The 24,536-nt window shown below is 35.6% G+C and overlaps 1 protein-coding gene across 5 annotated transcripts in view; it reads left to right on the top strand.

The window, feature by feature from the left end:
• MAP3K7 (mitogen-activated protein kinase kinase kinase 7) overlaps positions 1-23,164 on the top strand; it is a 33,918-nt gene extending 10,754 nt beyond the window's left edge. For 2 of the 5 annotated variants that reach the window (XM_009320125.1, XM_009320123.1), the window contains exons 9-16: positions 874-1,025; positions 1,668-1,827; positions 4,400-4,480; positions 10,868-10,935; positions 16,621-16,729; positions 19,527-19,588; positions 20,132-20,247; positions 22,316-23,164. In XM_009320125.1, coding sequence (XP_009318400.1) covers positions 874-1,025; positions 1,668-1,827; positions 4,400-4,480; positions 10,868-10,935; positions 16,621-16,729; positions 19,527-19,588; positions 20,132-20,247; positions 22,316-22,496 — 929 coding nt within the window. In that variant the 3' untranslated portion in view covers positions 22,497-23,164. Of the gene's footprint in view, positions 1-873; positions 1,026-1,667; positions 1,828-4,399; positions 4,481-10,432; positions 10,660-10,867; positions 10,936-16,620; positions 16,730-19,526; positions 19,589-20,131; positions 20,248-22,315 lie in introns of those variants that run through there. The other 3 variants (XM_009320124.1, XM_009320126.1, XM_009320127.1) reach the window with 3 other exon arrangements.
• Positions 23,165-24,536: the final 1,372 nt, after the last annotated feature.

Here is a 24,536-nt window from a genome sequence, read left to right as displayed (position 1 = left end):
AATGTTTAGGAGTTGGCATTTTTAAATTTTTGACTATTCTTGAAAGCTGCACCTGCTTTCAGTTATGATCTCCACAATTTAAACTTGCAGTTGTCTTATGTTAAGATGCAATAAATACAGTAATTTAAATTAAGTGCAGGGAAATTACTAGAACAGTGAATGGAAAAAATGTGGGCTAGGCTTTCAGGTAGTCTTGGCCTCAGAGAAATCCTGAGGGCAAGATCATTCAGAGAGATCATTCGGTCTTCTCATTTTTTAGAGTACAGTTTTCCCACTTCAGTTGTTTTTAATCTTAGGTGTCTTCACCTTCCACTGCTTGGTTGGTTTGTTTTCTATCTCCAAACAAATTGCTGTTTTTTGGATAAAGTTTCCTTGGCTACTTTGCAACTTAGTGACCTGTATATTACAAAATCTTTTCAGCTGTAGCATTGCACTGACTTTACTAGCTGTTCTCCACCCCTCAGCCCATGATTTTAAGATATGATTTATCACTTTAAACTGTGAATATATATTGTCTGTTATTTTTCAGGTATTTGTGCTCCTCTGTGGCTAATGATGGACTTTGTCATTAATTGTGAATGAGGTTTCTGGTTGTATTGCTAATATAACATCTACCCCAACAATTTCAGAGCAAGCTGAAGATTGACTTCAGAACGTCATCATAGTACTTAGTCATGTATTCTGTCTTTTTCACTCCTTTTACTTTTTACATTAATGGCTCTGTTGCAGTCTTGCAGCTTGCTTTTCATTAAAAGTTTTCAAAAGTGTTGCTTTAAAGCAAAGTTAGGCTTCTGAGAATGCTCAAGTGAAGAGATGCACTTTAGTATTTTTAATGGAAAATGTAAAATGTTTTTCCTTGTTATTGATTTCTAGGTTCATTTATGGACATCACTTCTACAAACACAAGTAACAAGAGTGATGCTAACATGGAACCAAGTGACTTCCAAGGAGCTTCTACCAATGACACTATTAAACGTTTAGAGTCAAAATTGGCACAGCAAATGAAAAATACAGCCAAGCAGCCGGTAAGCTTGCAATTTTGAACCATAATAATGAAATGGACAAAGATAGACAAAAGTGTTGTAACTGCTACGAAACATTAGTGTCTTCTTTCAAAAATAATACAAAATTGGCGCCAGTTAGTTATAGGAAAAGAACATGAAAGGGGGTGGAAAAATATTGAATGATTCCAAAAACGTAAACTGGAAGACTCTAGTAAGATCTCCAATGAAATAAAAAAAATTTCATTTTATTTGAAGGGATTCATTAGGTTAAAAAAAAAAACTATATTTGAAAATCGCTGCCATAATTTAGAACCAAAATATTAGTATGACATGAAAGGATTAAACATTCATGTGAATTTTGAAAATATTCTGTTTTATTTCAAGTAGGATGAAAAAAATATGAAGAATGTTTTGTGACAATATTGGCCTAATTCTACTCAATTTTTATCTGTGTAAAGTTAGATTCTTTTGAAAGTTGCAGATATTTGGTTCTTGTATGCCAATAATAGCTAAATTGTTACCATTTATTGAATTATAAATTTTAAATCTTGTCATTTTTAAAATGCACTTTATAGAAATATATTTTAACCTATATACTGTGCATATCATGGAAGGGCTTCTGCAGGGTTTTTTTTCTTTTTAAAAATGTGACTGTTGAAACAGGGTGATCCTGGCCGTTTGAGTTTACCCCCATCTCGTGGGAGCAGTGTGGAGAGCTTGTCAGATGTTCGCGCGCGACCACAGTCAGCCCTTGTTTCAGGAGAAGCCAAAAGGATGAGTGCTGACATGTCTGAAATAGAAGCAAGAATAGCTTCCATCACAGGTAAAATTAAAGGATGTTTGGGGGATAGAATAAGGAATTGGAAGGAAGGAAAGGAGGAAGGAAGATGTAAAACTTGCGTAGTCTTACAGAAGGTTAATACCATTAGCCGTATGAAAATACTTCAACTTTTCATGTAGTCTTTATTGTCCTTTATTAATTGTGGGGAAAAATGGCTTCATTCACAGTTGTACACTCAACAGCGTTGAGTATTTTAATTGGGTAGTTTTAAGGTTGCAGCAGAGATTACTTTTGTTGCATTAGACTTTTACCTTTTTAAAAAATCATTATGAGACTTCTAAATAACAGTCCTATTCTAAATGCACAACTTTCTCCTTTGCATCTGAAACAATGTTATTCCATCTCTGCTAGCATAATTATTTCTAAAATAACATTTCCTTCAAGGTTATTCCTATAACATTTTGAAATTAAGAGGTGAGTTTAAAGTTCAGCATGTTCCCAAATAAGTTTTAAAATCCACTTTGACAGATTTCAGAAAGAGAAGCATAGTTAGATTTTATTCATCAGTTTAACAAAGCATTGGTATCTTTTGTTTAAAAAAAAAAAAAAGCTACAGGTGTTTTGCCAGGTTTGCTTCAGGTAGCTATAAACTGTTGTGTCTAAACATCGAATCCTTGAGTGAGTTGGAATTTATTTTATGGTGAAAGCAATCTTTAGTCTTCCCAGAAGAGCAAATTAATAAAAATGTATATACTTGGCAAACACTTTCTTGTCTCTTTTCTTCATCAAAGATATTGTTTGTTAATCTATGCAAACTTCAGGTTTTAAGTTGCATTTGTGAAACTTTTGTTTGTTATGGTATATAACCACAGATTTAAATAATCAGACAAAATTACTTTTGTTAGTCCAGGGTTATTTAGCTGTTCTAGTATTTTTTCTACCAATCTGAAAATTAGGGTGATCGAGTGGCTGTAATTAATAAGGAAATACGCATCATATTCTGGCTTTCTCGTTCACCATGACTATTTCATTTTTGTTCTTCATTGTATTATGATTACTCTAGGATCTTGTTTTACTAAATACTGAAGTTACTCATGACATAATATTTATCTTGCCCTAAACACTTTTTACTTTTATGTTCTTATTTTAAAGCCTATTCCAAGATTTGTCTTTTGTATTGTCAGTCTTTGACTGGATGATTGTGTAGCACATCTCACCCTGAATATCTCTAAAGGTTTCCTAACACAGAAGGCAGCTGTGTACTTACCTGATAATAATAACATGCTGGTTTTATTTTAAAATATGTCAGGACTCACTTTGGTCACTGACACTCTAAAGTTGATGTAAGTTTTTGACATTAGTGGAGATAACCTGGCCCTCCTTTGTGTGAGTTTTTAATTTTCCTGGTTTGTCTTCCTTAAGTACATTGCTCTGAATAGTAATTATTATTTCAGAATATTATAAGATTTTAATTTTTTTTATGACAGTAGGGTTTCTTTTTCTTGGAAAAAAGTATATATTGAACATACTAGGTTTTTGTTTTGTTTTGTTTTTAAGAAATCACTTCAGGCAGTAGTGGACTACTAGAAATGAGGTCAAACCCATCTGACCGTAACTTTTTCAAAAAGAGCTGAAACACCACTGTATTCGTTTTGCTTTGTTTTTTAATCTTGTTAACTGTGTGACAGAAATAATATACTGTGAACCTGAAAAAAAATTGTGTGGCTGGATGAGAATTGGGCTGTTGTTAAGAGTAAATCAGGTCAAGAATTATTTAATCTTCTTGTTCCATCTATTGCTAGATAAAGTGTAAGAGTAAATCACAAAATGCACATCACCATTACTTATTGAGATGGATATGCTGCAATGCTCTACCTTTCAGAGATGTATTCAGACTTTTCTCGAAATGGGAACTATTTATCTTAAACTACACGAGTAGTAAAACAAAAATAAGAAATATATGATTAGATTTTATTCCAAAGTATATAATGTTTCTTGAACATCATTCAAAAATGAAAAGGTTGGTAGTGATACCCAGTTTGCAAAACAAAAAACCTTCACTAATAGGACAAAAGAATGGAAGGCAGGAATGATTGTCAAATGTAGTAAGAGTAAGCATTTTTTCAGGCAGATGAGATTTCCTTTAGAAGGAGGTTATTTACAGAAACAGAAGTACCCAACTATTAATCTTGTTTATAAAATAGTTTGTACCCAACACTAAAGAGAAAATGTTATATAAGTTCAGGCAATCGAGAATTTATTCTGAATATACAGGTGATCTGAAATAATTTAATTTGTTCTCTGTTTGGATAATTACATTTGGTTTTCCTTTCCTTGTTGCCATGCTGCTTTCTGTGTTTGACTTTTGTGTTGCTAACTATAACTAATTACATGGTGTTGTAATGACGGCTAGTTCTGCATTTTTTGCTTTTTTAACAGTTGCTTTATGTGTGTAAGCATGAGTGGAAGGCAACGCAGTTTATTCTGCATGACACATTTTTGCATGAACTATAGTTTAACCAAGTTTATGAAAAATGCAATATTAGAAATTTAATAATTTTGCTATTGCCATTTTAGTGTTTTGCATGTGTATTGTATATGTGTATTTTTTCAGCCTATTCCAAGCCTAAACGAGGCCATCGTAAAACTGCTTCATTTGGCAACATTCTGGATGTCCCTGAGATCATCATACCAGGTATCGCAGACCAGGTGAACGGGTCAATTGGTTAAGATGCCGGAATAATGATCAGACTGCTAAAAATACTTCTTGCTCCAGTTGCTCTAGGACAGAACTAGAAGTTATTCCAGTAATTTTTTCATTATGTCTCTGTAAAGAGGAGCATGATATTTTGGTACAAACTTACTTTTATCAGTAAATGATTCGATCTTCTAGTTTGAATTTACTTTTATTGATAAAGGATTTTTTCCTTTATGATCTTGATGTTAAGAGTCATCTTATAGAGCAAAACTATATATGCAGTCTTTTATTACAACACCTCTTTTGGTGAAAATGGACTCAAGTTGAAAAATCCTGTCTAGGTAATTATCTTGCCCTGATCTTTGTTGTGTTTGAGCACCCATATTTTCAATCTAATAAAATATTAGTAGAACAAAAAACTTAAATACATTACGTACAGAAGTTCAAATCCACATGATACTCGTGATTTAAAAAAATTAACACTTAATCTGTGTAATTCCTATATTTGACTACACTTTTCTAGAGCTAAAATGTGTCTGCATGAGGTATTTCTGTTGTGTTTAAATTAATACAAACTAAAATTATTAGGAGAGGCTTCTGACAGGAAGAAAATCGGTATAATCAGGCACTGTAGCTGGTAATTCCAGTTGCGACTTTAATGAATAATTGTCATCTATCCCAAGTCTATAGTTAGCAGCGTATCGTTTTCCTTTCCCATTCCTTTTTTTGCAATCAAAGTGGATTTCTTTCTTTCATTTCATATTCTCAAAGCCCAAAAATAAGTATAATCAATCCCAAACTGTGATAGGTATACCATTAGCGGTATGCAAGTTGCTTCAAAATGATTTGTCAGAGGCAGGAGATGCAAGTAATAGTATTTACTGCTAATCTAGAGATCCATTAAAAACTGTGGACACACACACCACCCCACCCCAACTAAATTTGTGTCATCTGAGGAAGTTTCCTTGTAAATCTTGACATTGTTTGGTATTTTAAAGTTGAATGCAAAAGATAATTTTGTACAAAAGTTTCTTTCAAACAACTTTATTAAAGTTTACATATAAAAAATACAGAATGTCAAAAAGTAGATTCCAAAGAACAATAGCACTACCCATGAAAAGAAAACCTATCTGGCATTGAGGCTAATAAACTGGCAAGAAAGTTTACTAGTGTAGCTTTCCACTGTAATTTTCAAACGGTCCTGGCCTGCCGTGACATAAATGAAATCCTGAGAGAGCAAGGAAAGAGAAAGTGAAGAGATCTGTCAAGTTTTGCAGTGTCAACACGTGATGAGAGCCTGGTAAATAAGCTCTAGATGCTGAGTGCCTCTTGTCGGTGCACACTGTCTGCATGTAACAGCACTGAGGCTTCCAAGCAACCTTGAAACTTTTAGAGAATAATTAAAAAGTCAGTGAAATAAAATGCCATGTAATTTTCACGAAACGGATTATACCAGTCTATTGGTCTTACTTATTTAGGCAGAGGAAGTCAATCCGATATTCTTCACCTGCACTATTTTAATTGAACTTTACAGGATGGGAATTCCAAGGTGAATTTGGAATAGATACAAGAAAAATAGCAACCTGTAGAAATGAAAGAAGGTATAGGATTGGAGGAAGCATATTAATGAATTTCCCCAAAATTTGCTCTCAAGGTATTTAAGTCTTAAATAAGTGATAATGAAATTCACTGTTAATGCTGTATCAGAAGCAACTGTTCATAAAGAGGAGGATTAGAGTATCACATAAGGTGAATTTTGTTGTGACTGGGGAAAAAAAAATAGAAATAGGGTAAGATCTAGGGTCATGTACTGTGGGTCATACACTAGCAACAATTTCTTTTAATAAGATGACATGGGACCGTAGCAGATGCATGCAGCTTAATCCCTGGTAGTATAAGCCACTAATGTAATGCAATCGTGAAAAACTGTGAAATCTTAGGGTTCATTTCCAGGGAAGCCAAGGAAGCACTAACACTATTTACAAGCCCTTGTTGAGGCTTAGTCAGGAATTCAACATACCGTTCTGGGCAGCCATAAAAAAGAAATACACGTGCACTCTGAAATAATAGCAAGAAGAGCTACTAGGATGGTATGGAGAGTATAAAGAAGAATCGGAAAGCATGGCTTTTTTAGCCCACAAAATGAAAACTGAGAAATAAATAATTATATTCCGTAGATTAATCTGCAGCTAAAGACTAGGAAGAGAGAACTACTTAAGCTAAAAGACAGTATTGGCACTATGGAAAAAAGATGTAAATTGTTTGCAAATAAGTCTGGGCTGTATATTAAAAGTTTTCTGGTTGTCAGAACAGCTTTCCCGTAAGAATCCCAAGGCCAGAAAGAAAGAGATTAATCGTTACGTGACAGGGATGTGACCATCTGCCCAGTAAACTAATTATATTTATCTGTATACTTAAAGCAGTTATTTAAAAGTACCTTGCTCAGTTATTCTTTTAAAGACGATACAACGTGGCCTGTTTCTCACATCTTTCCTTTCCTTACTCTCTCAGCACAAGGCTTTCAGTCTCGGCCTCTTAACGGGCTTTTCCCTGTCTAGTTATACTTCCGAGACCCCCAAACTGGCACCTCCGTCTCGATCCCACCCCGTTACATTCCTTAGCACTTCTGCCACATACCCAGCTCCTCGGAACTTCCATGGGCATGTCTGTCGGTGGGGGCGAGCGGACCGTGTCCGTCCTCGGGGCAGCGCGAGTGCTGACCCAGTCTGCGCTGCTGCCTGAAGTTGTGCTGAGCACATGGTAAAGCAGCTGCTTCCCCGAGAGGGGAGGCACCGGGCGGGCATGTTACCATGAGTCAGCTGCTTTGGGGCAGGGCTATTTTAGAAGTATGAGTACTACATCTGCTATCATTGGGGGTTTTCGTAATGTGTTGCCTGGGCTGCTTTTCGTCCGTGAACTGATTATGCTACCGAGGTCGTAAAATACAAATTTTTGTCAGTTGAAGGTAAAATGTTGGCAGAAGTGGAAGTTTTTCATATATATTTGCTCTTCTTTCTAAATAGGTTTAAATAAGGGTGAATAGACCTTTCTTTCATTTAAGATGCTGTTTTGTGTTACCAGCTTACAAAACTTAGAAACTGAAAAATGGATCAACTAATTCCTTTTTTGTCTAACAACTTGGCAAATGAGTTTTCAGTGGTGGTATCCTGCAACCAGATAGTCAAGTAAAGCATCAATTTTTTTTTTTCAATGTATAGTCTATGTAATGTATAGTATAGATAATAAGCACCACCATTTTATTTTTACATATATATGAAAAATAAAAACTCTAGTAAGTACAAAAGGCTTAAGTAGCTCTATGTTTAAAGAAACAAAAAAAAAAATCTAAGTAGAGTTTGTAATATGATCAAGAAAAATAATCAGAACACCTTTTCGATACAAACCAGTCAAGCAGCATCTAGCAAATATGCCTTCAAGTACAGCCTTTTCTTCACTGGCAATGTTAAGACAACTCACGCATATAGCATGCATGCGTTTGGCTTTGTAATTTTGTCACCCAAAACTGTGCCACAGTGTTACGATTCCTATAGCATTGACACTGCATAAATGATTACTCAGCATAGACACATTTTGTTGAGTGTCTTCATAAAGTGGATACAAATTATAGATGCTTTAGGTCTGTAATTTTTCCATCTACTTTTAAAACCAATATAAGCCAGAAATCCCACTCTTGTCTCCCCAGATCACTTCGTTCTTCTGGAATTCAGATCAATGTTTTAACTTCTTTAGAAAGTCTTCTAGCACTGATCATCCTGCTCTGTGAGAGAGGTTTGGGTCTTGTAGGTGTGAAAGGAAGAGAGAGTACTGTGCGCAAATAAGAAAGTGTAAAAGGAGACGCAAGAATCTGCTAAAGGGCAGGGAGAAGAGTTCATAGCTGGTCTGGATATTTGGCACGGGGGGGAGGGTGATCAAAAGCCTTAAGTTGTGGAATTTGTTTTTGCTGGACTATGTGAGGCAGCACACGATGGAAGTTTCCTGTTCCTTTTGAATTTCACTTTAGAAAATAACAGTATGTGAAATGTTTTTTTTGAGGACAGGAAGTATGTTTGTGATGTTTGATTTTTTTTTTTTAATCTTAAAATCCTGTAAACCACTGAAATCCTGACATACTGCATCAAGCTACTGTATATTAACTTCCGTGCATTTACAAATCTTTTTGTTTTTATAATGAGAAAAAATTAGTTTCAAATGGATGTAGAGGTAAGAACAAGATAAAACTGAGAGGAAAGCATAGAGAAGTAGCAGTGATCATTTCAAATAAAGATTATATGTTGTATAGTATATTTTTCAATTGATATTGTCTTGAATCTGGAGCAATAAGTATTTGTTGATTCGTAGTCTGTTTCTGCTTTGTCTAAGCTCTTTGCCAGATGTCTGCAGTAGTTATACTAATTAAAATGGCATTGCCTAGTAGAGCTTGCTCTTCCCTTATGCTACTAACTTGAAGATATTTCATTTAAAGGTGCTCATTTATTACAACACAGTAGTATTGGCCCTTCTTTCTGCCCCCAAGGCATTTTCTTTTCTTTCTTGCACCCCACCCTGATTATTTTAACATTTTGGCAGCCATGTTCTAATATTTCAGCAACACATGTGCCGGGTTCTTTAAATTCACAAATGTTGCTAATCTGAAATGAGAATTTCAGATATTTTTGCAAGCCTATTTCAACTGAGCTAATTTTATAACAGTGTTGTTGAATGAAACGTGCACATAATTTTGTATCAGTCGTGGGTGGATCACCCATGTCTTGAATATTGAGATGATCTGTGGCAGCCAGATGAAGTATCCACAGCACAGAAGTCTATTAAATGTGTAATCTTGTTTGTTAAATAATTAGGTAGTGAAAAAGTTCACTGCAAATGAACAAGTTCAGAAATCTTGATGTAGATTTGTCATTCACATGATCTCTAATATCGAAGTATTAAACATAATATAGCCGTTGTTGCTTAGGTAAGTATATATTTCCCCTGAATTTCAGAAGCAAAAGATCAAGACCACAGAAAAGTTGCAATTCAAATTCATTTGTAGTCAGAGCAAAGAATATATTCCCATTCCAGAATCCTTCTTGATTTTCTTATATGCTTGTTTGTCATAGGACTTTCTATAAATTTCAGTCTATAAAATGTCATGACAAATTGGTAAAGTGACACTGAGAATTTTGTATTACTGTTTTGTGGTAATGTGTTCCTACATGTAATAGTACCTATATTTGAAAATCTAAAGTATGGTACCATTAAGCGTATTGATTAATATTAGTGTTACATTTTTGTAGTAACTGTTGCAAATCAAAACACCTGTCAAGATAGGCTGTGTGGAGTCATATGGAAATGATGCTGAATGAGAAGTATCTAAAAGGTTAAAAATGCGACGCCCGTTACAGGGCTTTGAGTGAGCTGGGTTGGCTGTTGCGTGCAGGGTCGCTGGGCAAGGGGCTGCCACGGCTGCAGGACATGTTTCAGATGCTCCCCTCCAGTAGAAAAGTTACGTAATGCGGAGCTAAGAGCAAGAATTTTGAGCATTGTCAGCTGTTACTCAGGACATTTTGGTGTTTCCTTTTGGACAGCTGACCTGCTCTCAAGAGACAATATAAACAATCACCGTAATAAAAATCAAAGTAGCCAGGGAGATTCCGTTGCATAATCTCCTTTTATTTTTAAGGAGACTTTGTTTTCTGGAAATGCCTTTGATTGCGTGTCAGTGTTAAAATTTAAACTGTTTTATATAGCTGTCACTGGTGGATAATTGCGAACAGGTGGAAGGAGAAGAGGAAAAGATTACAGCATTGTGCTCAGAAGGTTGATGGTGAGATGTGATTTAGCTGAACGGTCCCCTTTTCACACTTCTCAGAGCATGAGAATAGGACATAGTTTCGTTCATCCGAAGGAGACAAAGACCAGAAGGAAGCGCTTTCGCTTCTTAATTTTCATGAGGGGAGCGGCACACGGGCAGAAGTCCTTGCTGTGTTCCTTGAGCACGCCAAAGAGCGACAGGTTAAAGCTGGCAGCCTGTTATCTTCGCGGTCTAGCTTTTAGAAATCCCCATAACGTAACGCACTTGAAATAGATGTCGTCATCAGCTCCTGCCCCGAGTACTAAGCCTGACCAAATACATGTGACAGAAGATGGTGGAGTAGAGTGCAGCAGCTATTCATGTGGTAGGAGTGGTTATTGTATTAGGGTATACTTTTTGTTGACAGGCCAGCATGTTTTGAGTTAAAATTCTGCAGCTGTCTCTCTCCCCCCCTCTCTCACTTTCTCTCTGTGGATTTGTACAAATTCCAAGCTCCTCTGCAACAGTCGCACCCTTCTTATTTTGTTCTGAATAGATTTCACTGGTTTGTTTTTGTTTTGTTTTTTTCCCAGCAGGAAACGGACAGCAGAGGCGCAGATCCATTCAAGATCTTAGTGTTGCTGGAACAGAGTCCAGTCAGGTAACGTCTTTCTCATCTCTTCTTTATCTTTCAGTAGAGTCAACACCGAATCTGTACAGGGAAGCTGGTCTGGAAATCTTCACCTTTGATGCTTTCATAAAAATGATGTGGAAGCTTGGCAGACTGTAGTGTCGTTTGTATTGCATTTAAATGAGATTCTATGAGGGTAATCTGTGAATGAGCTCTAGATGAGAAGTGTTTTCTGTATAGCTCATACAGCATTTATCATTTTCATGTACACATAGTTTTTGTGTACCACTTAATTTGGCTGAGGGCAGATGTTATGCAGGAAAGCCTTTTCACCTCTATACATAGAAAACAATTGTAATTACTACTTATGATCATCTGAAGCAGTTATACATTATACATGTATATACATGAGACTCACTTTCTGCATAAAAATAAAAAGCATGTGCATCAGTATTATAAATGTATTTATTATCAGTCTCTGAACCCTGAATAGTAACTTACAATAGTATCTCTCCACTTCTTGTGAAAGGTTTACAGGAAGGTGCTGTCACAAAGTTTTGTTTAAAAAAAAAAAAAGACTATCTCAATAAGGTATCTTATAATAACATAGCTTCTTATCTGGTATCGTAAGTGCCATGGTAACAGACACAGTGGTATGTTACATAAAACTGAAATTAAACTAAGAACGAATTAAACTGAGAACATGTTAAATGAGAAAAGTACAGCTAATGCTTCGCTCAGATGTGTTTATTTTCTGTTTTTAATTGCTTTGTTGTCTGCTTTAGTAATTCACGAAAGCTATTTGGTTGGTAGCGTGAATTGGCAATTTTGAGATCCCTACTATTATTTGGATGTAGGAAACTGGAGCTTAGCATATTCATCAGGTTAATCAGGTTTCCATATTAAACAACCTACTGCAATACACTAAAATAGGTGGTAATTTTTGGGGTGTGTAGTTATCAGGGAGATAAACATTTGATCCTCCTTTAATTACGTGGAGTGTGATAGCCACAGAAACCTCATCAATACCCCAGGTATTATTAGTAGAATTTACTATGCACATCTATCAGAAAATAACAAATGAGTCTTAAATACGTTTTAATATCTCCAGAGAAGACAGGTTTGTTAGAAAGAAATGAATCTGCAAAATTTAGTAAAGAAATAGATTAGCCTGTTGTAGTTAATTGTAGAACTAAAATTATGCAAGACTTAGGGGGGAAAAAAAATTAAGTGACAGTACATCAATTATACCAAATTGCACTGATTGATGTATGAATATGTTTAATTACAGCTTTTTTAATTTAAAATTTTTCATTCTGTTCATTTTAATGAATGGTTAATATTTAAAAATACAGAATTTCAGCATTTACTTCATATCTTCATAACTATTACAATAATCTTTCTTTGAAAGCTGTTCTACTGCTTGTATGGACGTTCTAGCTATATTGTCCTTGTGACCAGGAAGATACAGAAAAGTTTTTTTGTTTACCTCACCAATTTCTGATGAGGGTCTATAGAAGTACCAGAATCACATTTTACTTTCTTTCTTCTCATAGCGTACATATTAGAAATCGAAGTAGAAGAATTACGTTTATCTGCTTCTATCTTGCAGGTTTTGGAAACGTTACGATAAAATCTGGAAAACATAGTATTTTAGCAGGCATGAAAAATGCACTTTGGAAGAAATTTTTACAATGTCCATATAAACAAATAATGAATTTTCATCCCCTTTTTGGTGTGAGAAGAGATAGAAAAGTCTGCTGAAACTAATGCTAACTTTTGACATACATATGTTTGTATATTTAAAACAAAAATTGTAAAACAATGATGAAAGCAAGCACAATGTAATTATGGCAAGACTTAAGGTTATTCTTTATGGGTTTCTATAGCTCTGGACCTCACTGCCTTGAATTTTTATTAAAAATCGTGAACTGCTGAACTGCTATCCATACACGCAATCTACTAGCCAAAGCAGAAAACACATCTGTGTCTAGCATAGCTCTGGTCGGTTTATCGTATCTCCCCATATGCACCATACCATATATAGGTTATCCTTTCTAATGTGAAAATCCCCTTCCCCCTCCCTCCCTTCATTGCAAACATCCTTCTTCCCCACATTCCATTCTCCTTTACACCCACCCTGCGGCGCAGCCTTCTTCACCGAGCCGCCATGGCACTGCGTGCCTCTGCTCCTGCACCCAGCCCTTGTAAGCCCCTATGCTGCTCAAAATTGAAGGATTGCCATGGTGCCACTTTCCTTTTTTTTTAACTATTTGACTCACACACTAAAGCTGATCAGAAATCTTTTTATTGAACATGTTTTTCCTGAAAATTGCCGCTGTGTCAATAGAAAATGATTCTAACTTTTTTTTAAATCAGGAAGGTTTTTCCAATTCAGAATGGAATTTTTGTTAAGGTGGAGGAAAACACTGGACTTGATGATAATAGTAAATATACCAAAGTTTGGGGTGCTTACCTGAAAGGATAGACAAAGACCCTTGTCTCCCTGCTTAACTGCTGGTCTGTTTTAATCTGACCTGCTTGTATGTTTTATGATTGTATGTATATTTTATTTCTGTATACTGTTAGAAGAATTTTTTGTGTGGTTTGTATGGCTGATGATTACTATTTTTATGTTGTTGAGACGCTTAAGGCATTTTCCAGTATTGGTCTTACTGATGTTATCAATAAGAGACAGTAATAGTGCTTTGCAGATGATTTTACTACTCAACTGACTGTTTTACATCAACAGTTTAGATAGGAAAATATGCTAAGCCAAAGTTTTCCATCCTTGGATCAGCTGTTGGAGTGGTTCTGTGTTGAGAACATGTGTTTAAGTCCAATTTTTCACAGATTTCTTTAGTACTTGGTGGCCTTAGACTGGACCTTTCTCCAAGCGACATGAGCAGCACTGATGCAAGCCTCTCTGTACAGTCAAATGCTACATTTCCATTTTTTTCCATCCATATACTGTGATGCTCTATTCATTTTTTTCACAGAATTTTATTTTTGCACTGAACTGTTTCTTCTGCCTTTCCATTTCCCTGTACATGCATTTTAAAACATTGCATTGTGCCGTCTGTCCAGCACTACTGCTTTTGCCTAAACACCTTTGTAACACGAAACAGACGTGCAGACTCTGAGCTGCAGCCATAAAAACTTTCGGGGTCTTGAAGGAACACAGCGAACCTGCCATTTACACTGGATAGAGTCTTTACAGAATTTGGTATTTTATACAAACACTGAGAAACATATTTGGCATAATCACTCAAGAACTGCAGGTTGTGATCGGATGCCTAGTAAGGTATCCATGTCCTTGCCTGTGTCTCTTTTATTGGGTTGGTTGGTTTGGTACGTCATCCTTCACAGTGCTATTGTAATATCAAAACTACCTCTTTTAAACCTCTTTTTTTGTTGGTTTTTTTTTAAATAATTGTTGCTGGGCCTTCATAACTCTTACAGTTTACTTTGAAGTGGAAAAAAATTAATAAAACCATGTACTGTATTGAACAGTAGAGAAGCAAGGTCAGAATGTACGTGTCCACATGAATGCAAGCTAAGTGTGATAATTCGGGGGATCTGATATTATACAGGTGAATCATTCTGTCCGTGAGATTGTAAAATTGGTCACAGGTACGCTTTTTTCCTCCCCTTTCACAGCAAGATAAAATCCGGAGATGAGGAGACATGGGCTAATAAGGATTTCTTTAAATTCGGTTGCCCATTTAAATTTAACTTGAGGGGGGTATTATTCCTCAGAGCACGCCAGCTTTTCAAGACTGCAAGTCTTTGAGAAATGGAAGCTAAGAAGCTAACAATGCCATGTGGGTTTGGCCACCTGGCAAAGATGATTTGAGAGTAACCTGATAACAAGTCTGTTGAGCGTACTGAGATACCTGGAGGAAGCAAGGATGAAAGGATACCCGTGAAAGGGTAGCAGAAACTGATGGCTAAAGAACAGTCACTGGCTTGCCTGTCAGAGGGGCTGGCGTCCAGGAGGCCTAAAGCATCTCGCTCAACACACGCTCAAACACTGTAGTCTAACAAGTGTTCAGTTTTGGGAACTTCCCTTGGACTTTACAATGCTTTTTAGATATGCTTCAGACACGAATCCTTCACTTCTATCTCTGGTAATTTTGTCTAAATAATGTTATCAAGGAAATGGTTTTTTTTCTGTTGATGGATCAAAACAAGCTGGTACAGCAAGCAGTCTAGTACAGCATTGAGAAGTGACTGTAACTAGAGTACTTCTCCAGTGCCCTTTGCTATCAACTGTCGATACTCAACAAATCTCTTTTTGCTTAAAGGACTTACACGCTGCTAAAAGTGCTTGCTCTGTCTTCAGACCTTTCACATCAGCAGAGTGTGTTTATCATTCACATCTGAGGACACTGACAGTAAACAGTAAGCTCGGCAACTTAAACCTTGCTTAATGTCAACAAAGAGTCCAACACAAAAGCTTTTTCAAAATGTCTGATGCCATCATCTGATAATATCATCCATCAGATTATTTCTATGATAGTTTCTGGCTACTAACATAAAACGCTAAATGGTTAATAAAAATTACAGGAGAAACATAATGCGGTTGAAATAATGGATATTTCAGTGTGTAGAATCTTGTTAGTCTTTGGATTGTTACTTGACTGAGATCTTGGCTTTTAAGAATTAGATTAAGATAGGATATTTGGAAATTAGAGTCATAAAGAAATACAGTTTCCAGGTAATGTATATTTGAGTGCTTCTTTTGAAAAATAGGGACATTTAATTAACCATTTCATGATAAATACACCATAATGAAAATAGTTGTATTTTAATAGCATCTTTTCTTTTTACCTCTTTTTTTTTTTTTTTCCTGCAAAACTCGCTGGGGTTTATAGTCTTAAGTCCTTTACTGTATTAATTTTATGTCAGTGAGGGAGTATATGAAATACAAGATTATATGTTGTAAATAATAATTCTGAAGAAGCTCCTCAGTAGAATAATGAAGTCTGTATTATGTTTTTGCACTTTGATAAACAGAAGGATTGGAGGAGTCAAGCTGTATATAAAGGAACTTCCTACAGAATTTTTAGTTCTTAATTTGCTTTGTGGGAGAGAATGTACTCATTTTCTAATCGCTTTGCTGTAATTGATTGATCCTTTTTGATTAAACACTTCTTTAATGTTTTCTGAAGATGAATCACATAACCTCCGAGTTAACATCAGAACCATAAGAAAAACTGTAGATTAATATACCGCAGTCTAGCGCAGTTACTAAGCTGCGTTCCTTTAGTTGAATGTAGTTCCATTAATTGATTAAACATGGGAAACAAACTTCATTTCTTCCTGATGTTACGGAGCTGCTAGATTTCACTGAATGGTGATGTGAAAATTACTGGACATAGTGTTGCGCTTTTATATAAAGATCTTGAATGAATGCATTGTTCAACACTGCTTTTTATTATGCTGAATAGCCAAATTATATCCATTTCTTCTTATACAGTAAAGATGGAGTAGAAATGGGGATGAAACTATCCCTGCAGTGCACGTAAAGTTTATCAAACTATCTGGAGAGTTTTCAGGGTAAAATCTTGGGGAGAAGGGTATTTGGGAGGATTATAGGTTCAGGTTTCTTCACATTTACTTTTCTGTTTAATAATGTTTTTTAAAATGAACCCTTCAAAAATCTTGTTAACTTTTCTTGGCATTTTATATTGTTTTCTTTTATCATTTCAGGAGAGTAGAAACAGCAGTAGATCATCTAGTCCTAGTGTGAGAATGATCACTACCTCGGGACCAACCTCTGAAAAGCCAACTCGTAATCCATGGACGCCTGATGATGCAGGTAATCCTGTGTTCATTAGTTAACTTTTTGCCTGTAAAAATGTAAAATATTTATTTGATTATGGTGTGTGTTGTGTACCTAGACATTAACAAAATTAAGCAGTGAAAGTCTCAGTCCATTTTAGTTCTGCTTAAATTAAATCGTTACTGCTTTGTTTTGCACACTGGCTTTAAGAACTTTTTTATATATATTATATTAAGTTACATAAACTTGTAAGCATTTTGCTTGTAAGACAGTACTGTACATATGCAGTGATAGTATTTAATGCAGATCTTTTAGCACCAGTTTTTGGCTGTAGTGTGGTTTGGGGGAATTAAGGGAATAGACATCTTAGAGCATTTTAGACTTGTGCATTTGTATTATGAATGCACAGTTAAAGTTTTCATTGCTCTGACTTCTGGAATGAGATGCTATGTAGGTGAGTATCAGCTGGAATTACATTCCTTCTATTTTTTATCTGTGTTGTAATTTTGCCTATGCAGAATGTACATGTGCACAGAATCTTACTGTTTTTAAATGAACTAACATGAGTGCCTGCAGAGGTGTTGTAAATACTTCTACTGTAGCATCACTGTTCTTTTGTTATGAAATAGGATTAAGAATGAACATAATGTAATAGTTGAATTCAATTTTAAAAGTTATAATGCACTCCGTTATGAAAAGAACCAGTACTGGACTGCATGAAAACAATGGATCCCCACAAATTCCTTTTTAGAATATAAATAAGAATTACATTTTTGTTACCAAAATGTACATGTTGAATCTTAAACTTAGTCTCAAGCTGGTACCTCATAGTGCCTCAAATTCTGAAACCTTGTGATCCGTCTCATCTTTAGCTGATCAGACTCTTTCATTCTTTTCCTGTAACCAACTGCAAAATTGAAACTCACATGTGGACTGACTCTTGCACAAGCATATATACCTATATGTATATGTATCTATATACGTACGTATATGCACACTTGTATTTTACCAAATATAAGGTGATCCTGTACGTAAGATATGTACTTCCCCCCCCCGTTTTAGTGAGAGGAGGGCAACATACCCTTGTATTTTGCTTCTGTGCTTTCTTCTTTCTGTCCATTGTCACTTTGCCCAATTGCACTCTATGCCTTGTCACTCGTAATTTCCCAAAGCCCTTGCCCACTGCCACAGCCCATCTCGTGCCCTCTTTCGTGTAGCATGGGTCCAGAGCTGCTTTAGGCTGCCTCACACGGAAGCAAGCTCTTACCCAATCGGTAGTTCACTGGGAACTGAAAGTTGCTGATCGTATGCCAGTGCAAAGGCAGTTTGTTCCAAGTCTTTGGCCTTAAATGCAGCACAGCACTAGAGCTAAAAGTCAGGTCCATTTTCTGGCTCACAGAAATCCCTCACCTTATACTCAGGTAAATACAGAATGTACCACATGTGTATTTTTTTCTTGTTAGGTTTATGCAGTCCATGAACAAAGAATTGTTTGAATTTCTAAAGAGAGAAGTAATTTTAGTTTTCTGTAAAAGAGGGTACGTTTTTAAGTTAATGAGGCAAAATGATAAAATGAGGATGCAGCTGAATCTGGTCAATCCCAGGAAAAGTTACAGTTCTGTGACACAGTGCTGAAATGCTCAGGAATGTAATTGGAAGTATTTTGCATGTATTGATGTATTTGAAACATTGCAATAATTCCTTTGCTGTAGCAGTATTCCATATATGGCAATAGTCTAATGTAGGGAAGGACTTTTTATATTGTTCTCATTTAAGATACTGTGGTGATTAAGTCTCTGGTTTTAGGGTGGTTTTCTTTTTCTTTTTTTTTTTTTTTACCACCTTCCAGTTTCCTTACAAGCATACACTTAACCACTTTTTCTCCATTCCCACCCTCTTATTTCTGTTTCCTTTTGAAGCTGCTCTTGGAGATAGCATAGTCTTTGAGGGCAACACCTTAGTTTCTCTACCACGACTACTCTGTGGCAGGTGCTTTTGGGGTATGGGTAAGCAGCCCCTTTTTTTTCCCCACCTACCCTCCTCCATATAATCCTCTAGTAGCAATAATGCAGCTATAAAATCAGTAGTTTCTCCATGTATCTTTACTCCTGTGTCTCTTAAAGCTTAACAGTAACCTTGTGATCCCCAGATTGTGGGCTACCAAAAGATACGATCTATAAGAATTCAGAAACACGTTAAATCTGGAATGAAAGCACTAGAGAAATCCAGAGTAACTGCAGTGTAAGATGAGAGCAGCCAGGCCCAGGAGATAGATTGGTGATTGGGTTCCTTGCTACCCACAAAGTATCTCTACAGAGCACAGAAGATGCCCTAGAGCATGTTGTGGGGAAGATACTTACAGACCTCACTGGGAGCAGGTTTCAAAACTGAGCAGGAGGTTGTGCTTATTTTATTTTGGCAGAGCTGGTTTGCACAGCTTCTAATTTTAAAATCACTAGATGCATGGGCTGGCTGGCTGATCCTTCATAAACAAGAATGAAATGGCAATTTTTATATAAATAGAGAATGTGATTGCAAACTGTACAAAAATAGTATTTTTAAAGTCTGTATGCTGTTACATGGCTTCTAGAAGTGTAGGATGATAACCTTAATCTTTATTTCTTCTTGGTGTGAAAGACCATACTTTTGAAGTTCTTAACTTTATCAGAAAAACAAAATGATTCATCTGCCTTGGGATTGGAACGCTGCTATTTCCATTTGCCTTTCCACATTCAGATTTTGTATTGTGAAATGATTTAGAATTCTTGTTTTTGTCCTGTAAGAATAGAATTAACTCTGAAAATACATTAAAATTTTCTTGGTATTGTTACAGAGACCAATGGGTCAGATAACTCCATCCCAATGGCATATCTTACATTAGATCATCAGTTACAGGTAATAAATCTATGCTTTATTAGACTCTTTATCTTGCATTTCATTCTAATGTGTGAATTTTGGGCTGCAAAATATAGTGCCGCATATTTACCTGTGTTTATATTCTAACTTTTGACCAAGGCTAAAAAAATATATTATGTAACCTGAGATTGGTTGACTCAGATTTGATCAAGCTATTAAAAACAAGCCCTGGGAAACATGATCCCTAAAACCAAATGTAAGCTGAGTTTGACTGTCAAAATAAGACATTATTTGCTTGAGTGTTACTGAATTAAATTGTATTCACTTTATTTGTTGTGTGTGGGACTAAACACTACTTTGATTTTTGTGACAGAGAGAGTATCAGATTAATAACTGCAGATTTGAGGTTTGAGTCAACTTTGACATCAGTGCAGTAACATTTTCCAGGGCATGGTTTGATGCTTATTTTTAAAAGCTTACTGGTTTTTAAAAGACATTATAAATACACTGCAGAGACATTCTAACACACTAGATACTAAGATATCAGTTCATTAGTTTTTAACATGTCTGATTTATTTTCAGCCTCTAGCACCATGCCCAAACTCCAAAGAATCTATGGCTGTGTTTGAACAGCACTGCAAAATGGCACAAGAATATATGAAAGTTCAGACAGAAATTGCATTGCTGTTGCAGAGGAAGTAAGTGAAATGTGTTTAATCTTTTCTGTTCTTCTGTATGTTTCTTTTACACGAAGTCTGTTATTTGTGACTATTATTTCTGGCTTTATGAAGTAACATTTCATAGGGCATAATTATTTTCTAGCCTTAATCTCAGAAATACTGAGCTGCTCAGTACAGGTGAGATATTTAGAGCAGGTAATTGAAAGTTTTAATCAATATCAAGACTCTTCTTCTGGATAAGTCCTACTTTGAAGCGTGTGGCACATCTGTCTATGTAACATACTAGTAATATTTGTTTGTATCATCTCAAATGAAAGACCTGGACTGTTGAGGAACCTTGGAATTTTATTTCCAACGCTGTCCAGTAGAAGATTTTCAATTGTAATTTGTAGATAATTGCTTGGATAATGGATTATAGAATTTTGAGTAATATGTCAACATATTTTGCAGTTAGATTTTATCTCATATCTGACTTTTGTCAATCATTGCATTTACAACAGTATTATCAACACACATCTTGTGTTTTTCCTGCCAGGGGTTTAGGACCTCATACTTAGAAGCCATTATGTACCTTATCCTTGTGCACTAGAAATAAACTCTTTCCTCTTACATTGTGTACACATACAAGTGAAGCAACTGCATGTATTGTTGGATTAGGGCCAAAGTTATTGCTGATTCAGAACTTCAGTTTGCAATATATTCTGTTGTGTTCCGCTTCTCATCATTTCTGTTTCCTGACGCTGGGGAGCAGTTCTGAGAGGTCATATATACTCCCGTGCTAGACTAAGTAACCAGCTTGTTACCTACCAGTGCCTGAGCCGCTGCAGGCAAGCAGGTTGTTAATGAGGGGCTTGCCTTGGTGTTTGTGGAATAGCTAATGAGAAAAATGCGTGTATAAACCCTTTGTACGTTAGAAATAGCATACAGAACGGGGAAAAAAGCTACTGTAAGATCAACCTCCTATCATCTATTCACTTTTGGCGTAGCATCTTGAGAGCAATGTTTTTTTCAAGTGCAACTAGAATTTTTAGACTTCATGAGGAGATACTGAAGCTGGTGTGAAGATCTTAATTTTGGTTTTATTTCTGTTGTCCCTAAGGGTCAATAAATTATATAAAAATGTGTTTCTGTTTCAAAACTGTTAATTCTGTACCTTTAGATTCCTACTTTATCTTTTTTTCTAGGAAGTCTGGCATACACATTTCTCCAAACTGTTTTTTCTTAGTCAGAACATAATTGCCCATAGGTGTTAAAACAAAAAATAGTATCGTGATTGATGAAGTTAATGCTGGTTAAGGTAGCTATTAGTTCAACCTTTATAGAATGATTAAGTTTTCTTTAACTGTAATTACAAACCATATGGCAACAATTAATTAACATGAACTTTCTCCTCTACTATTTCGTTGCTAAAATATTGCTGGCAGCTTGCCTTCTTGTCACCTCATAAAAAAATAGTAAAACAAACTGCTACATCAGTTTTGCAGGATAATTTATAGCAAATTTATCAGTGTGTTTTGTTCATCTAAAATTGTTGCTAAAAACCATATTGAACACTTATAGCATAAATTAAGTGAAATGACAGTTACAAAAATAATTTGCTTGATTCTACTTTTCCACTGCTTTAAGAAGTTCATGTCCAAATAGAAAACAGCACTTCACTAAAAAGTTACCAAATTATTGCAGTTTTGTCTTTTAAGTTGCCTTTTGAGCTTTTAAATGTACATATAGTTAAGCAAAATTACAGTTGAATATATTTATGAAATTCTGTGTGCATTCTTAGATCTTTCACTGTGACCCGTAGAACTACGTCTGAAAGACTTTATATAAAGGACAATTTTAGAGATTAAGGCTATGGCTTGCAGCTATTTTAAAGTTTAAATGTGGATTTGATTTTGAAGAGAATTTTTCCCCAGACTACAGTAAAGAATAAGACTTTTTTTTGTCAACTTTTTTTTTTCTGCGCAAAATATCAGCAGCCATAAGTTCAGACTGATAATCAAATACTGATTTGAAACATATGAAGTCATCTACACACAAATAGAAGTAGATTATAAATGACAATTACTTCTTTTTATTATTATTTTAGACAAGAACTAATAGCAGAACTGGACCAGGATGAAAAAGACCAGCAAAACACATCCCGTCTGGTACAAGAACATAAAAAGTTGTTAGATGAAAACAAAAGTCTCTCAACTTACTATCAGCAATGCAAAAAACAATTAGAGGTCATCAGAAATCAGCAACAGAAACGGCCAGGCACATCATGATTTCCTGGGACCTTTCAAATGGAAAATATGCACAGAAAAGACTGATACTTTTTTTTTATTGTTATTATTATCCCTTATTATGACAACTCATGAGTGTTAGCTTCTTGGTGTGATCTGTATTTGTCTGCTACACTTAACATCATTTAATTTTCTTTTTCCTATGGTGGACATCCAGTTCAACAGGTTAATTGAATAAGGTGAGGAAACAGTGACTTGAATTAACCAACAGCCCTCAATTTAAAGCAAGAACAGTGGCTGTATGCATGCTCCTTGTGTGAAGGCTAGCCTAACAAGTGTTAAAGTGGCTGCTAAATTGTAAGATCTTGTTTTTAGTTTTTGGTGTTACCTCGATAAGAGCAAAACAAAAACTTTCCTGTTCAAGAATGGTTTTGTTTCAGTGTCTCATCTCAGACTATTAATATGACAATTATTTTCAGGACTGAAACATGCACCAAGCTGCAGAGGTGATGTTGGCTGACCAGAGTAATTCATGATGCATTAGTGATGCCTTTTACCTGTAGACATAGTGTATTTTTTCCACATGCAGAATGGTAGGCAAACTGATGCCAGCATTCTTGGTTCAGTGCTTGATAGCCCTGCATTTTGACTAATACGTTTCTTGTAATCTTGCATTCATAAAATATTTGAAGTAAAAGGCTGTATTTTCTTTACTTTCTTGGGGGAAATGCCATGCAGTTTCATTTAGTTCTGGGCAAAAGTTATGAAGGTGGTTCACTGGGCAAAGTTGGTCCCTTGTATAGAAGAGAGAAAGAATCAAAAATGTGTGAAAGTGTGTGTGAAACCTTTAAAGCTTTTGTCCCTGTAGCATCTTTGGAAGGAAATTCAGAAAGCAAATTAATACAAAACTTTAAATGCTCGCTCCCTTTATACCACTTCTTGGATTTTTTTTTTTTCCTTACAATTTACTTGCTGAAAAGCATTTACCATAAATGTAAATAAATTTGTTTTACATAGGGAGAGAAGGGTTTGGGGAAATGAATTTACTTTAAATAGCAAATTATGAAATGGAGTTCAGTATGCAAATAGCGGAAGCTATTAAGAAAATGAGGGAAATGGCTTAGATCTCCATCAGGAATCTCTGTTATTCCACTCATTTGAACATAGTTCAAAGGAAGTCCATCACAGAATGCCTGCTGCCTTTGTGACTGAAGAATTGCATTTAATGAACTCAAGCAGAATATGTAATGATGAGTGTCATTATTTACCATTATTTCATGGGAGAAAATAACTATTTGTTTACATTGCAGATTGATTATTTGGATTATGAATTAACTTTTAACTGGTACAAAAATGAGGCACTTCTAAATATAATGAGAAATTATTCCTCACATAAGCTCTTGGTGTACTCAGTTGTGGGCAGGGTTTTAATAACACTCTTTTGCAAAAGCAAAACAGAAAATTGAAGTTTAGCTGCTAAGCCCTAAAAATGTAAGAGAAGTAAACTGAAATTTGACTTACGCTTATTTCAAATGAATAATTATTCATAAGAGCCCATGAGCAGAACTTGGAAAAACATTAAGGGTGAAAACCTCACAGTATTTTCTCTTCCCCTTCCTGCCTACCTGATAAAAAACATTAATACTGTTGTGCTTATCTGTGAACAACAAAGATGACGAACAGTTTACTGAATGGTGTCATCCTGTCCTGAAAATAAATCTATTGTTGGCAAACCTTTGGGAGTTAGAAACCCTTCCCTCATTTTATTTAAATAAAGGAAGGGTTATCATTCCCAAAACCTTAGCAGATAATTTGATTAGTTAGCTGAAACTGATAGTGGGATCAACTTAAGGGCACACATATTTATAGCAAAATGTAATTGGCAGAGAAAATAACTGTAGTATTAGGAATAGCACAAGTTATCCAAAGCATTGCTGTTCATACATCTGTCCATCTACCAAAATGGACACACTCGGTGATCAGCAGCTTACTTAACATATGCTGAAGCTTGAAGTAGAGCAGCATAGATACTAATGCTCAATTTCAGATGTATGGTTGATAATTACATACACAAAATCATTT

This window comes from Pygoscelis adeliae, unplaced genomic scaffold, assembly GCF_000699105.1.
Source record: "Pygoscelis adeliae isolate BGI_AS28 unplaced genomic scaffold, ASM69910v1 Scaffold41, whole genome shotgun sequence".
Taxonomy (NCBI): Eukaryota; Metazoa; Chordata; class Aves; order Sphenisciformes; family Spheniscidae; genus Pygoscelis; species Pygoscelis adeliae.
The sequence above is the reverse complement of the archived record's forward strand: the minus strand, read 5'-3'. Positions and strand labels throughout refer to the sequence as shown.